This window comes from Blastomyces dermatitidis (assembly GCF_000003525.1).
Source record: "Blastomyces dermatitidis ER-3 genomic scaffold supercont1.6, whole genome shotgun sequence".
NCBI classification, from domain to species: domain Eukaryota; kingdom Fungi; phylum Ascomycota; class Eurotiomycetes; order Onygenales; family Ajellomycetaceae; genus Blastomyces; species Blastomyces dermatitidis.
The window spans coordinates 3,462,297-3,477,922 of NW_025544779.1; the positions used below are offsets into that span (position 1 = coordinate 3,462,297).

Sequence of the window (15,626 nt, forward strand, 5' to 3'; positions counted from 1 at the left end):
ATTGTTTTTTTTTTTCTCCATTTTCTTATTCTTTTCTTTTCCTTGCTTTTTTCTTCTTGGCTTTTTCGCCATATCCGACTGGCTCATCACCCCGTGTGCTCGTGCGATGATAGGCCGTGACGCCTGCTCTGAAAAATAATGCACGTTGATGTCTGAAATGACTCGCCTGCATACACTAATTTCTGACCGATGCTCGCGGCTATTCAATTCCGTGTTCCCCATGGCCTAAACCCAGCCGGTTGTAGCTGAATTTGGCGCGGCATGCATCCTGCACTGCAGCAGATGCAGACAAGGCAACGGTTCACGGCTCTCACGGCTCATGGTCTTTGGCCTGCTGTCTTGATCAGCGGGTGGCTGTGTCCTTCAATTTTTGTTGTCCTGGGATAAGCGCGTAGATGAGGCTTCCGGCGCTCCAGCCAGAGCCACCATGATGCGTAGTTCTTAGTGATTGGATTAGCTTGGTGTAGAATGCGTTTAGTGTGAAGTGATCTGTCACAAAGTTGCAGAGTTCGGGCACTAGCTGGTGCATTTTGTACTCCCATTTGAGCTCACCAATACAAAAAGCACTTGTTGAAAACATGAATATCTTTCAACGATTCAACTTGAATAACAAAGATATTGGAGAAGAGTATATGCATACACTTAGAAAATATATTTCAAGCTTAATATTTTAACTAAATTTTAGTGTGATTTTCAATTTTTCTAAATAAAAAGTCAAATAATCTGGTGAAATATATATACATACGTTAGATTTCATATCCTCATTAACTACTAATAACTATCTACACAGATTATGGGTAGAATTGTCCAATAAGTATCTTTTGTATGGTAAACTCCTTTTTCGTTACGCTGATACTCTCACTCAATAATGAGGGCAGTGGGTGGGTGGTTATCCACCGCCCTTTGACTATAAACAACCTATCGGACTCGAGAATCTTAAGACATTTAACACGATACTGCCTCTCGTCTGCGCTACTACCTGGTTCCAGGATCCATACTGGTAGTTATCCCATTTCTGATTAGTAGGCGGTTCGGCGGGGAGAAATTTATGCACGAAAAATACAGGAGCTACATTAAACATCGTAAGTCTGCATGACAGTTGTTGTTCTTCTCTTGGATTGAAGGACGTCGGAATAAGCTACTGGCTTCCGCACCACGCGACTTCTGGGAGATTTCAGAATTCTGGCCCTAAAGCCCCCAATTTTAACCCAAAAACAAGCCTCCAGATATAATTGGGCGCGGTAATGCACGATGTTGCTGTTCAGATCCTTCGCCTTCCCGCTTCTTATCGTCTTGGGCCTCAGTGGAATGCTACTGTACGTACATATTTGCGCTTTCCCAACATTTTAAGGGCAAAATAAATTTCGATCTTGTCTTCGCTAGCCCTCCCCGCATTGCCTGCTCAGTACTCCGTAGGGATTACATACAACATCCCGAGGAAAGCTGGAAAGTTGGAGACTCTGGAGGGGGAATGCATCTACAGCATATGTGCTTGACAGCCGCAGCCTCACTCATGTCTACATAGTAAATCTGGCTAGCCCAAGACTGGGGGTTCTTTCGGCTGTTTATTCGTTTCAAGACGTGCTATCTCGATTCTTGGGCTTGAATGGTGACCAGTAAGCAAACGTGGCTTTCTCATTGATATCAGGTTTGAGGATAGGCAGTTCGAAGCTTTTTTTTTTTTCTTTTCTCCCTTTTTCAAAGAAGTTTATTGATTGCTCAGATCTCAATAACGTGGTTGATGGGAGCTCCTGAGATGAAGGGTTTTCTTTGATGAGTCTCAATTTTGCCCATCATTCAACGTGGATAAGAAGCTGGAGCAAGGAGGCTGGCCAAAGCTGGGCGCGGCGCGCGTGGTGAAACCTGTCATCGAGTACTTCAACGGCACCTAGTCCACTAGACCATTGCACTCGTAGTCATTTTGGGTGCCTCTCTGGTCTTTTATTATCTACGGTCCACACCAAGGAATCATTCAATTCATATATTTCTGCAGGCCGTGAACAACGCATTTCTAAAGACCGCATGCAACCTCGCTACAACCTGGAAGAATCCAAAGAAGCAGTGCCTTCCAAGGGAAACCGAAGAAATGGACCCATCTTTGTTAGTCATAATGGTTTTAACTCCGGTCGACTTCTAGCACCAAGTTCCACGATACAAAGCATCCGTCAACGCTTGAGGACAACATTGCTTCTACGGATATAAGATCCAAACTTGAGCCTCAAAATGTTTTGATATTTACTTTTTTTTTTTTTTTTTTTTTTTTTTTTTTTTCAGGGCAACCCAACGCGAGTGGAAGGGTTGTAAGTGTGCGCATCTCATCAAACACTTGCTAGTAGTATGCGAAAGGAAGAACGATGCCAATTGCAGCCAGATTTTCCGTGAAGACATAGACGAGCCGACTCGTGAAATATTGATTCCTTGTTCAGGTCCAGAGCTCCCGGCTCTCCAGCGCGATGCAACCACAGAAGGATAAAGGGAAATCAATATTCGGTACCATGGCTTCCGGCAGCGATGATCACCTAGTTTTCATTTTTGTTTTCATTCTCCCATGATTCTTGGTGAACCTCACCCGAAGGTCCAATACCTTGCTGTTGATAGGAAACGGGTTCTTCAGCCACAGGGAGACACCAACTGCAAAGTTGCACAATGCACGTGCAAAACTAGATGAGGATATCGGTCCTCGCCTCAACTAAATCCCCATCCATGGGCATCCAACTTAACCAACGAACTGCTGAAGCTCCTGTGTTCCTTGCGCATGAGGGGCTGCTGTGACCACTAAGAATGCAGAGATGCCACCACTCACCAGCCCTAATTTGAGCGTTGGGATTTCTTGCTTACTAGCATCTTCATCGAGAAAACTAACCTCCGCAGAACGAAGCACCTTCATCCATGTCGTCGCATCCGTTAGAGGACCAGCAATCATTCTCCGAAAACTGAATGTAACGTATACTACAAATAGCGAGCGCCATCCCGTAAAAATGGGCTACTCATGGAGATACCACGGCCAATATAACCCACCGGCCATGCTGTTCGCCTCTAAATCGGTTATCCCACTGATTGCTCTCTTGTCTCCCAGCGCACAAGCATGGGGCACGAAGGTTCATAGCCAAAAGAAGTTTTATGGTCGAAAGCTTCCTGACACCGCAGACGAACAGGATCATCAAACATATCGTCGAACCACAATATGATGGCTCGATTGGCCGTGCGGCCGCGTGGGCAGACGAGTGTGGGCGTACAGATGAGGGGAAGGATTCGCCCACATGGCACTATATCAATCCGGCGGATAACGTGAGTTGATATCTCCTTTCTTTGCGTTCCTATCCCTGTATATCTATTTGTAGATTTGTTTGAACACAATACAATTAATATGCATAAAGTCTGAGGAATATGGAGAGAATTTTTCATTTGAATGAAAATACCGATTATTGATATATATTGTCACACTCATAGCCCCCGGCCTATGAAACGTTTACTACAACAGGGACTGCACTGAGCCGGGATGCATTGTCCAAGCCCTTGCAAATGCCACAGTCAAGGTTGAGTCTTGCGTACATGCCATCAAATCTGGAAAACTCAAACATGAATCGGACATCGCGTGCTCCATGGCTTTGAAATTCCTTGCGCGTATGTGCTCTATTCCCTTCTAGGTCGGGACGAAGAATGGGAGGGTGTTGAACGGGGGCTTCCTGTTGTGAATGGCTGTGCAGAGGGGAGCGTGGCTGATGTTGAGGATGAGGGTGCTGGTGATAGCAGTAGTGACCGTCGTGAGAAGGGGAGAAGTGGGTAAGTGAGGAAGGACAAGATGTGGAGGTGGTTGGAGGAGTTGACTCTGGCTTCAATTGGAGTTACCAGATGAGATTTACTTTCATTCATATCATTCCGTTCCTATCAAGTCTCTCAACTACAGACTGCAGTGACACAAGAGGATTTTTGAGATTTGTTTCCTTATTCATCTCTATGGTGTTCGGGACTATGATATGATGGATTTGGTCCTTTCTTCATCCATTTTTATTTCTGGTGTTTGTTTTCTTCTAGGGGTTTTTTTTTCCCCTCTTCTCGAGACACACATGACCTTGCCAGATTTCATTGGTGACATCACCCAGCCACTCAACAATACGGGGGTTGCACTTGGTGGGAACGCATATCCAGTTACTTTTGGCGGAAAAGAGACCAATCTGCACTCCATGGGTATTCGCCCAAAAGAACTCCCGTTTCAGGACATAAAGAAGTTCTGGTCGTTCGATTAATGGAGAAACGAAAGAGAAATGGAAAACCAACCAACCAACCAACCCTCCCATGCAGGTCTGGGACGCCGCAATCATCACAGCCGAAGCAAAAGTCGACAACGGCTTCTCCAACCAAACCATCGACCCTTACTTCTCCAAGCTCCTCTCGCGCATCAAGAGGGACAATTTCTACATCCCCATTCAAGCAGGTAGAATGCACCGACCCCAATTGCCTGCGCCCTCGCCTGGTCCCGCGACGCGAATGCGTTGACGTGCGATTATGTCTTCAGCCGGTATTCAATGATACTGATCTGCTGGAGACCGGGTATGCGAGCGGTGCGGTTCCGATTGTGCAGTCGCAGGTGAGCAAGTTTGCGCTGAGGCTAGCGACGTGGTTGAATCGGCTTGTCGGGGGTTGGTATAGGGATCGAGAGGTGATTCTGCGGACCCACCCGAGTTGGATGTTAGGGCCGATGAAGGGGAAATGAGGGGGTTTCAAAGATCGGGTTGGCGGATGGTAGTTAGAGAGGTAAAGGGGCCGAAATTACATATGTTAGAGTAGTTAACTAACTAGTAAAGATAGAGCTGTTCTACTAGGCTAACCGTTTAAAAGAATGAAAGTTTCGCAATTTAACGAACGCTTGAGATTTAACCGAAAGATCACATTTTCGACAAAGCAACAAGAAAAGGAGAAGATATGAAAATGCTCCAAAAGTAAAAAATAAAAATCTTTACCAAGGAAGCTTGACGTGTAAGATCTCACGGCTGTTGAGCAGCCAAGAAGCAGGGAAAAAAAAAAGGAAAAGAAAAGAACTGAGGAAGCTTGAGTCCACTGAACCCGATGTGATTTGAACACATAACCTTCTGATCTGGAGTCAGACGCGCTACCGTTGCGCCACAGGTCCTCCGTTGGTTGGAGGGAGGGGAAACTAAGCGAACTTTTAGCAACATGTGACCTCTTTTCTTGGCATTACTTCTCACGTGGTTGTGCGTGCCCTAAAGGGGATGCGAGGGTAGGTATGGTATAGCAACCCGTGTACGTACTGTAGAGTAAAAGAATCCGCCCAAATCCAAAGTCCCCGAGCAGAAGGTTGAGAAAACGACACAGGAAGGGATGAGAGTTACGTACGTTGGACACAGCTGATTGGCATGAGTTGATAAAATGATGGAAAAGGACAGTCAGTATATATAAAGTGATAATGATACGAACCGGACCTATCTACATCTAGTAGGGCTCAAGGTAAAAAAACAAAGGGGATATGGGTATATATATATAAATGAGCTAAAATCAAAGAAAGGGCAACAAGCTTGTGCGACAGTGGTATTAACAGTTGGTGAGTCAAGGTGAGAATATATAGCGATGGGAATTTAAATGTAGATTAAAAAAAAAGAGAGAAGGAAAAAGAGAAGAGAGAAGGAAAGGTAGAAAACAAATAAAAATGAAACAATGTAGTCATATACATCAGAAAGGTTAGATCCCGTACGCCCTATAATCAAATAGTTTTCCGACGAAACTCCCAATAACAGCGAATCCCTTGAACCAACGGGTCACTGAAGGGAAACAAGATACCAAAACTGAAAAAAAAATAATGAAAAAAAAGAAGCAGACCAATAGAACACCTTGGCTTTCAAAAGGGAAGGAAAGGAAAAACGGACAAAGACGATTGCATGTGTGTTGTGTTAGCGCCCGTGGTCTATATTGAAATCCATAAATATAATATAAACCAGTGGGGGAACTCAGGGTAGGGCGGAGCACGGAGCTGGGGCATCATTATATCATCATCAACCTCGTAGTCCTCCGCTCGGGATATCGTCGCGTATTATTATTATTATTATTATTATTATTATTATTAGGATACATGCCTTGACCGGGCACACTTAAACCTGAATGGGGTGGATGGTTTGGTGGGTGTCGCATTCCAGGACCTCTTGGTCCATATCTCGGTCCGAGTCCGGGTCCCGGTCCATACCCTCCTCCAGGGTATCCCCGTGGAGGATACGGTGGCCGTCTGAAGCCCGGTCCGCCTGGTGGTGGTGGCATCATCGTCGGCGGCGATGGGGCCGGATGCATGGCAGCTGCCGCACGCCGTCCGTCTCGCTCACAGTATGCCACTCCGTTCCATTCGAAGTAGTCGCCGCGTAGCACCATGTGGCACGTTCGACATCTGAAGCAACCGGGGTGGTATTTTTTCCGAGCGCCTCCAGTAGAGTCTTCGTTTTCCTCTTCGGTTTCGAGATACTGGCCTTCGATACCCATGTTGCAGGAGCCGCAGAGTGAACCGTTTAGTTCATGGTAGTGCTGAGCGCAGTAAGGGAGGTTGTCAAGGACGTAAAAATCAGCTGTTTGGAATGGGGAGCGGCATGTGTGACAGACAAAGCACGCTTTGTGCCATCGGCCTGTTAATCGCCCATCTGCAGATGCTACGGATTTTCCAACGATGATTTGCTGGCAACCACGACACCGGCTCCTCCGCCCTACGGGAGTGCGTGTGGCAGTGCGTGCGGGTGGTGATCCTACACGTTTATCGGCTACAGGTTCTGTGGGTAACATAGGCATTGGTTGTGGTAGGTCAGTTTTCCTCATTGTTGATGACAGATGCCCATTCTGGAAGGAGGGATCAGTCGGGGAATCCATGCAGTGTGCAGCCGGATCTCGCGGTCGCCTCGGCTCCACATCGATTGAAATATTATTCCAAGACATATTGTCAGACATATTGTCAGACGCGGTTTTTGAGGGTGCGTTGCTAGACACGTCAGAAGGTCGAGTGGAGTGGGAACTCCCACTTGCCATATCTGATGGTGCGGTCCCTATGGATGATGAAATTGATGGATGGGCGCTATGGTTTAACCCTAGATCTCGCGCAAAATTCGAGACAGAAAAATCCTCATGAATTCGATATTCGCGTATCGGAGACTGTGGTACCTCGTTTTTGGGTATGGTGGACCTATCATCCTTTTCTGAAACAGAAGGCTTGACGCTAATCGATGAGGTGGTGGTGGCGTTTGAGGGCCTTCTAAAGTGGGAACTGTTAGAATTTCGCGGAAGCTTTGGTTGTGACGGTAGGCCGAAATCAAAGCTGCCGAACAGGCCATTCTTCGGTTCCTCTTGAGGGGGGCTCGTCTCTGTGATGCGATCTGACTCAAAGTCCTCTTTGTCTTCAAAACGATATGAGGAAGGAACTGTGTCGTAGGGTCCTGGGGTGAAGCTCTTGATGGGTCCCGTAGGCAGCGGAGGTATTTCGTCCATCACATTGCGTCCAGAGGCGGACGACTTCCTCGGCGAGTAAGGACTAAGGAGGCCATCGCCAAACCGCGAGCTAGCTGCTGATATCCGAAGCATGCTCTTGCTATCTATCGACATTTCCCTCCTATGCTTTTGCTTCGATTTTGGTCGTCCTCGTTCTTCTTCATCGGGGACGGGATCTCGCACAATCGAAGCATGACTATTGTCAATATCACTCCTAGTATCGCCTTCGCTCCGATCTGGGCTAGTTTCGAACGGTTTTGTCGTAAAGGGACTATACGTGTCAGCTAACTGGGTTCTAGGTTTTGACCTCACGGTGGATCCTGTAACTGTATGTGATCTAACAAAAGGTGTATATGTGCCATCTTCGTTGACTGGGTCAGGTGTCGGTGGTAGCGGAGTTGTTTGACTTCGTTTGAGAGGCGCCGGAGAGAGAGATGGGGTGCCATCACTGTTGGCAGGGGTGAGAACATCAAGATGTAGAAAAGGCCGATCTGATGGAAGTCAGCATGCATGTCAAGTCATGGAATAATTTCTTTGTCGACCAAAAGCACATACTAGCTACGAAGGGGTCAATTTGTGGTGGTCGTCCAAATCTTCCCGGCTTGCCATCGCGATTGGAACCCGTGGGATTCGGGGGGCTGTCGAACGGGTTGCGATCTGTATATTGGTCGGGGGGAGGAGTAGCTGCACAATCATTTAGCATTCCATCCGCAGATTTTCTTTTGCGATATTTCTATAGGCGCATAATGACAAGCTACATACGTTGCTGCGAAGGCCTATCGCAGATATGGTCTCCCATTTCAGAGATTCCCACGCTCGCATTGCAGTTGGAGCATTTGATCACTGGCAATAGCCCGTCCGTAGCTAGATCCGCCGCCATTGTAAAGGACACTTGGATAACTCATATGCAATAGGCAACTGAGGAATCCGGGCTACGCCTTTCGTACGTTCACGCTTCGACTTCCTTTGTCTCTTTGTCCCCTCTGCAATCACTGGTCGGGAAGAATGATGATGATTTTGTTAAGGCAGAGCAAGAGAGGCAATTCCTGTCTACAGGAAATCTTCAGAGGGATTTAATGAAGAAAGGTTATCCTGGACAGCAATCTCGGGAGAATCAAGGAATGAAGCAGGGGACTTGAATTGGGAGCTGACTTAAGGATATGGAGGGAGTTGATAGGTACAATATTTCTGGAAGGGGATAGTTTGATATAGACAGCAACGACAATACCTAAGGTATAGATGTGAATTTTTATATTAAAGAGACAGATATGTCTATTTGAGACAGCGAGAGGTCTTTTTGTGAGTGAAATAGGTATACAGTTTCAAGAAGACAGAGCAAAGAAGAGAATTGAGAATGAGAATGAAGGAAGAAGAATGACCGCAGATGCGCAACATGAGCCGTGATAGGTGACGCTGTGTATCAACGATACAGAGCTCCATACTCAATAATACCACGCATACAAATGCTTCCAATCAAACCACATTTCCGCCTGCTATTTTCCAGTTAAAGAAGCGTTCCCCAGAGCCCCGGTCCTGGCCTGGAGCTGCTCCCCGGCCAGATCCCGCGCTGGTAATTTTGCATGCCCAGTTCCGTTCCTCTGTCTTGCTCCCGAAACAGCAACCCGTCCCCCCTTGTGCCTGGTTCCACCCGCTAAGGCTCATCGCGGATAGACCTGTTCCACCTCTTGACAGGCCTCGTCAGGAACGCCTGTCGCTAGTCTCGGTTCAAGGGGCAATTGCTCCACCAGGGGCACTGTCATGCATAGGCTGCGTACGCAGTAAATCGGGAAATATTGGCTGCGAGAAATACCATTCTACCACCTGAGGGAGGAAGGTCTGCGTCTGCCAAATACCTGCGACTCTCCATGTTTCCGCTGTGTTTTTCCACATATTCCCTCGTCTCAAGTATGTAATATTGCGATATTGCGCCGTACGGAATGCTCCGTACAATATGCCTACGGCGTAGATACCCAGATATGTATGCATGTGTGGTACTTTGTAGGGAGAGTTACATCGGTTCTTCCACCGGCCATCCCCTGGGATTCCCTGCCCGAAATCATCCATGGATCGTCGATATCAGCGTCATCCCTGGCCTGAATAAATGAGGGCCCCCTCATCACGCGCTCCAAGCTCTCTCTCCAGGTGAGGTGGGCGATTGATTATATTCTTCCTCAAAATCCTCCCCTTTTTCTTTTACCATACTCTCCTTTGTTTACATTTTTCTGTTTTTGATGCGAATCAGCCTCAAAACCCAAAATCCAAAACAACGGCCAGACTTCTTCTTTAAAGCTATTCAACGTTAAATACGCACGAATGAACCAACCCGCCAAAATGAAAGCTGTCCCCTCAGCCAATCGACTTCCTGCTATCGACAAGAGCTACCCTTCCTCTTGCGTAACCATTTCCCCATTTTTCTATCGCAAACTCCCTCCTCCATCAATTAGCTCCTTCGCTAACCAAGTAAGTTTAGACCAATCCCCACTGGAGAAAACAAAAAGCAAAAATACATTTTGCAGATCGCAACAGCAATCGGTCCTTGGGCTGGTATTGTTGGCTCTTTCTACAGATTATTAAATTCTTGCACATCAATCAATCCTCTTTCATGTGAGCGGGAGAGAGAGCTTGCTTGAGGGTTTTGTTTTTTATTATTGGTTTACCATCAGAATTGCTGAGCAAGAAAGTGATTGCGCGAGCACTGGCGGCTCTTATCAAAAAGTTGAGGGTTCGCTTCCATTTCGTTGAGATCATGATCAAGATCAAGATCTCGACTGGGAATACATAATTTACTAAATAAATAAATAACTATATATGCATGCATGCAAGGCACAACCTTGGATGTCTGGTTTTTTATGCATATTTCTGCAATGCCAGGTCCAAGGTCTGAAATCGCAGGCGCAAGAAACCGTCCAATCCTTGCCAAGGTCGGAGGTTTTAAGAGGGAAAATGTACGAGAAAGGCAAGAAAGAAAAATCACCAAAGGGGAAATCAACAAGTCCGCTCACCAGGCCAGGCCGACTTGTGTATTCCGGATACCATTCATTCCTTGCTTCGGAATAGCGACTATTCTGACTCGAACTGTCCATGATGCAATATTTCTGCAGGAGTTGCTCAAGAGCAGGAAAGGTAACATCAATATTACAGTCCTGGAAGGGGTGCGCTGATATGTATGAAGCGAAAACTTGGAGATGGTTAAAAGATGTACAAGTCCTGTTTCCTCCGTTTTTGCTGCTCTGCTTTTCTGGGATAATCAGGCATATGTTGGCGGATATCACGAAAAGGAATAATACTGACATTGAGACAGACAACACATCTGTATTAATAATATTATTACCATAGCAAAACCCTCTTGCTGCGTATCAGACACAACACAAGACATGAAATGTCCGAGCCAAATGTAAAGAAGAGCCGGCTTTCATCGTCCACCTCTTGATATCTCTTGGTGCCATCCACCAAAACGGTCCCCTGTTCTACCTGGAACGGCCATGCTGCGTTAGCTCGGCACTACTCCTCGCTCCAAGCTCAATTTGTCCCTGTACTATGCGTAAGACCTTTTAAACATTTTTCTCCCCCACCTTTTTCTCCCTCCTCGAGTCCTCGTGAGCATCACGGACAAAACGCATCAAACCCGATAATTCTCTTATTGGATGTGAATGATGATTTGGGCGGGAAGGTTGAAAATGCTGCACTGATCATAAACTTACTCTTGATTTTGCTACAAAACCCCCCTTTTACCTTCTCGTTGCAGCTTACTACGTATAGAGTATCATCATTGCTTCGTATATCTCATAGAAACTTGTGATGTTTCTGTGCCTTCGTCGTGCAATCGTGATTGTGTACCACTGCTGCGTACATGTCGTGAAATCAATTTTTGTTACACATGCTGGGGTTGTATAACTACTTACAGAGTACACATATACTCCGTATGTATGCAGCCGTCGTCCCTCAGATCGCCCCCTCACGGAGATAAGTGACAGGGGATACATACATACATAAGCGATGTTATTGTTGTGACACAGACAGTTAACTACTTCTTACCTGCCTGAAAGGCATATCCAGCGCCGGGTTCCCAGGCCCACTACCGGCTCAGGGGAAGTATATTAGTTCTCGTTCCTCGCTGCCTCAGCTCCGGACAGTTATCTTCGACTGCTGATGGAGTACTGTACGTCGTGGTTGTCAAATATGGGAAAGCGGAAATAAAGTGAACTAATAATAAAGAAAACACCCCCGCTTGTCGCTTGTGGGTTGGCATGCACAAAACCCGTTGCATGATCATCATCACTCTTATGAATGACGTTGATCTGTCCCACCTGTCGTTTCTGTGTATTTAAGCTGGGATGGAAAAGTGAAGCTTTTCGCATTTATTTTTGATAACCAGCTGCTATTCCTACGCACTTTGTGAAGATATTATGTAGAAAGGGCGCGAGGAAGTAGCAGGAGGGAGCTCATGTGCGTCTTCCACTCCTACAAAGATATGATCGAAGATGCCGGTTCTTCAATAGTTAACTAATAATTTGTTTCGATTTGTTAACGAGCAATGATATGCAGACATGCAGGATAAAAATAGACCCTCATTGAAATAAACGGTAAGTTAGTTGGATTGGATTTCCATGGAGCTGTGAGAAGCACGATGCAGTCAACTCAAGATGCCTCAGCCATGAGACACGGTATATATAAGTAAAGGCCCTCTCACCTTTACGTGCCTTGAAGTAGCAAGCCAATTCAAATTAGAGGAACGACCGGATTGCATGCCCACCAGTTTGGCTGGCTCATCTGTATCCCTCTCTACACGGATAACCATCGAATCTTCATACTCTTGTTGTCCGCAGCTTTCCTTGCGTTCTTTTTTTCCCGGTGAAGAAAGCTCGGTGCGGGTTGAAGCCAAATTTTGGTCACCATTCTAAGCAAAGGTAAGCGATCCTTAGAGAATATTGAGTTTCAGAGATTCGATCTGTAAGTTTGGGCAGGGCAAGAGAGCTGATTATTTTAGCCATTTAGTGCTGATGTTGGCGGAGATTTTTCCTTGGGCCATGTTGAACTATCATTTGAGAGGTATATATATAGAATCAATGCCTAGCATAGATACAAATGGTGTATTGTGCATTGGCGCACGACAGCCCTACGAAAATTATATTCGCGAATGTTTCGTTTCATTTTTTCCCCCTTCCTTTTCTCACTAATTTACCCTGCCAGAATAATGCCATGGATGTGAGAGATATTTGAGTATCCTGGTGTTCATGAGTAATAAAAGAGAGGGGAGGGATCTGGAGTCGGCGAGGAAGAACCTTCAAAACTATGTTGATTATCCAGCACTGTGTGGGCCGCAGGTTTTGTAGTCATACTTATCATTCAAGATGGTATCTCCGCAGAGGTGTTGCGAGATGGAGTTGCGCTCGAAACCATTGGCGAAGATGCGATCGAATTCGAGGTAACCCTCGTCACGGAGCACCAACATCGCCTGCGATAGACGTGTGAATCCTTCATTCCTTACAACTGCCATTGTCTGCGAAATGCACTTGATGGATTCTTTGAGAGTAGTCGAGAATAACAGGGAACTGCTTGACTACCTTTTGTGCGTCGGGACCGCTGCGCGCAAACTGTTATCTCCAAAATACAGCTCCATTGAAATGAAGGCATCCTCCACTCGGAGGTTTGTGAGCAAAAATGGACATGACGCAGTACCAATTAGTAACAGTGGCGTCAGCTGCTGTTGACCGTTCAGCCCCAGGATCCAGAATGGGAGCTCGTTCCCACCATGCCCCCCTGTCAGCTTGCTTCTGGAGATTGTGAGGTAATGATTAATCGCTTCACAGCCGTCATGGCGCAAGATTGAGGTCTTTCCAGCAGTATAACATACAGGCCAGCCCCTTGTCCGAGTAACGCTTGTCAAGTGTTGCGATTAAGCTAGAAGTCCTACTAGGACACGAACTGGGGACGGAATTTTGCGTCCATCGTTCTCAGCCGTACGCAAGGGTTAGCCGGTGGCCTTTTATCTCGTCAACTTAGCTGATGGCTGAAGGAAAGGAAAAGCAGAAGGCAGCAGAAAATGATAAATAAATATATATATATATATCACCTTCCTCCATGCGTGCACGAGAGCCATATTGGAATAATATTTGGGATGGAAACTACTTCCAGTCAGTATGTAGTGCGGCGAACTCTCATCAATTCCATAAACAGTATGTCATCAACCTTCCCCACATGTCATTCAATATACGCGCTGCTCACCTTCTCCTCACCTACAGGTACCGGCATCGGTGCGAGATCAGATTGCTGGCCATGACTCGAATGCTGTTAAATACTACCTAAACAATGTTGTGCAGGAAGTGATGAATGTAGATAGGTCATCTAGAGCAAGAGTGCAAGCATTGGCATGCTCACTCGGACTTGACACCAATTCCGCGGCACCTACTCGGCCCACAGACGAGCAAATCCAGCGGATAGCAGCACATCCAAAGATGCAGGCCCTATCCAAAAAGAACCAGGAGTTGTCTGCCAGGATCCGAGCAGCAGGCTACACATCAATCCCAGGGCAGCTGGAACTGCTCTCTACCGAGAGAAGATGAGAGTCCAGAGTAAGTTGAACAGCGCAAAAATCCATCTCTGGAACCATTATGGTGAAAAGAATCGAACTCGACACTTCCGCCATGCAGATACAGAACGGTTCAACCGTCGAATCCAAGGACACCAGGAACCAATGAACTTACCCCCCACCCCCCTCCAGTATTGCAGAGCCCATAGTAGAGATAGGTTGTGGAATTCACTTGCAGGCCCCAATCTAGCTTGAAGCTTGATGATATCTTCCGGCAGCGATGTGCCTTCACGATGCTGCTAGTCCGCCTTCAACATCGGAAAGAACCCCGTCCCCTAGGTCGGCGTGAACAACGACGCCTGTCCGAACACGATACCGCCGGGCAATCTCCAAGTCCCAGTCCGGAGACGCCATTCGTCGTTCCCCAAACCCTACAGGACTACAGGTGCCCGTTTTGTATATGTGATACCTCACTTCCCATGAAGCAAAGGAACAGGAAATGGAAGAACAACAATACCTTCTGGGAACATGTTGAAAAGAACGTCCACCACGATGAACTCAAGGGGTATGCATCTGGGAAAAAGAGGTGTGGCATCTGCGGGAGTGCATCTCCAAGGAATGATGGCATTCAAAGCGCATACCTTCTGGGAGTATGGCAGGGAGCTTCGCAAAGAGCAGTTGTAGATTCTTTGGGCTTTACTTATTTAAGTACTTAGCCTGACTCTTTGGCTGGCAACTTGCTTCAGACTCCTAATCCCTCAGCAGATTTGTCAAATCCCAGGTCTCATCTGTCTACAGATGATATCCCGGATGTATACTATGTGTATTTTGGGCGCCGGGAACGTCATCATTGACTGTGCCATATCCCATAATCAAACCAGGGCGCGAAGCAATATTTCCGCCACAGGATCCACATGGGGCTGTTCTGGCTTGTATCCAGAACAAGATGGCCATCTAGATCCAAACAAAAAGTTGGTTCATGAGGCTCAAGCATATAGTTACTCGTATATAGGAATTCCAAAACTTTTTTGACCAGTATTGGGTCTCGGTCGTTGAGCTCATTATGTTGACTCCATATTAACGTTATCAAAACACAAGTCTGCTCATAAAGTTGTAGGGTTGTGCTGGATTGAGCGAATCAAATTGATCTTCTATTCGTCTGATCTAGTAGGATGTTGACCTACCGAGGGTGGTTTTTCCCAGGGTTTGGTTTGGGTATTGTCGGAGCGGATCATCTCTATTCCGGCTCCAAAAGTTCCAGCCCCTATTATATTGCCAGATGCTCATCAAATTATAATTCTACGGAGCAGTCCATTCATTATCATCCTGGATGGCCACAGTGACTCTCTACGCCATCTTTTTCTCATAACCTCTCCTGTATCACATCAGAGATCCTTCAAAAACAGCTGGTTGCGGCGCAACATTGTGCTTGCAGCAATTGCCGCACTAAAACGTTTCCGCCCACGCCAGTCATCAGTTCTGTTTCTTACTCGCCAAATATGTATCAAATATGGTCCATTCCAGCATCTTTCCTCCGCAGAAACCATGCAACTGATTGCATCCAACACATCTATACCCGTGCCAAAGATTTATTGCGCTTTTGAACGGAAGGGTATCATCTATA

The 15,626-nt window shown here is 46.5% G+C and overlaps 7 protein-coding genes and 1 non-coding gene across 8 annotated transcripts; 5 read left to right on the forward strand and 3 right to left on the reverse strand.

Annotated features, from left to right (window-relative positions):
* Positions 1-343: 343 nt before the first annotated feature.
* BDCG_06299 (uncharacterized protein) lies at positions 344-529 on the reverse strand (the record flags this gene model as incomplete). Its single annotated transcript, XM_045422034.1, has 1 exon — positions 344-529. One exon carries the CDS (start codon positions 527-529, stop codon positions 344-346), a length of 186 nt encoding a protein of 61 aa, XP_045277760.1.
* A 1,746-nt stretch (positions 530-2,275) lies between these two features.
* Positions 2,276-4,714, forward strand: BDCG_06300 (uncharacterized protein; the record flags this gene model as incomplete). The annotated part of the gene is made up of 4 exons (XM_045422035.1): positions 2,276-3,288; positions 3,451-3,595; positions 3,648-3,783; positions 4,303-4,714. The coding sequence occupies exons 1-4, from the start codon at positions 3,121-3,123 to the stop codon at positions 4,712-4,714; spliced, it is 861 nt and encodes a 286-aa protein (XP_045277762.1). The 5' UTR covers positions 2,276-3,120.
* A 345-nt stretch (positions 4,715-5,059) lies between these two features.
* Positions 5,060-5,131, reverse strand: BDCG_17273. The gene has a single exon. It is a non-coding gene; the product is annotated as a tRNA-Trp (tRNA).
* A 5,158-nt stretch (positions 5,132-10,289) lies between these two features.
* Positions 10,290-10,634, forward strand: BDCG_17274 (uncharacterized protein; the record flags this gene model as incomplete). Its single annotated transcript, XM_045426417.1, has 1 exon — positions 10,290-10,634. The coding sequence occupies one exon, from the start codon at positions 10,290-10,292 to the stop codon at positions 10,632-10,634; it is 345 nt and encodes a 114-aa protein (XP_045281625.1).
* A 278-nt stretch (positions 10,635-10,912) lies between these two features.
* Positions 10,913-11,272, forward strand: BDCG_17275 (uncharacterized protein; the record flags this gene model as incomplete). The annotated part of the gene is made up of 1 exon (XM_045426418.1): positions 10,913-11,272. A coding segment is annotated over one exon (360 nt), but the record flags the coding sequence as incomplete, so codon positions are not given.
* A 1,166-nt stretch (positions 11,273-12,438) lies between these two features.
* On the reverse strand, positions 12,439-13,065 carry BDCG_06302 (uncharacterized protein). Its single transcript, XM_045422036.1, has one exon. The coding sequence runs from the start codon at positions 12,968-12,970 to the stop codon at positions 12,773-12,775; it is 198 nt and encodes a 65-aa protein (XP_045277763.1). The 5' UTR covers positions 12,971-13,065; the 3' UTR covers positions 12,439-12,772.
* A 489-nt stretch (positions 13,066-13,554) lies between these two features.
* BDCG_17276 (uncharacterized protein) lies at positions 13,555-14,036 on the forward strand (the record flags this gene model as incomplete). The annotated part of the gene is made up of 2 exons (XM_045426419.1): positions 13,555-13,611; positions 13,716-14,036. 2 exons carry the CDS (start codon positions 13,555-13,557, stop codon positions 14,034-14,036), a joined length of 378 nt encoding a protein of 125 aa, XP_045281627.1.
* A 179-nt stretch (positions 14,037-14,215) lies between these two features.
* Positions 14,216-15,038, forward strand: BDCG_17277 (uncharacterized protein). Its single transcript, XM_045426420.1, has one exon. The coding sequence runs from the start codon at positions 14,296-14,298 to the stop codon at positions 14,716-14,718; it is 423 nt and encodes a 140-aa protein (XP_045281628.1). The 5' UTR covers positions 14,216-14,295; the 3' UTR covers positions 14,719-15,038.
* The last annotated feature ends 588 nt before the right edge of the window (positions 15,039-15,626 follow it).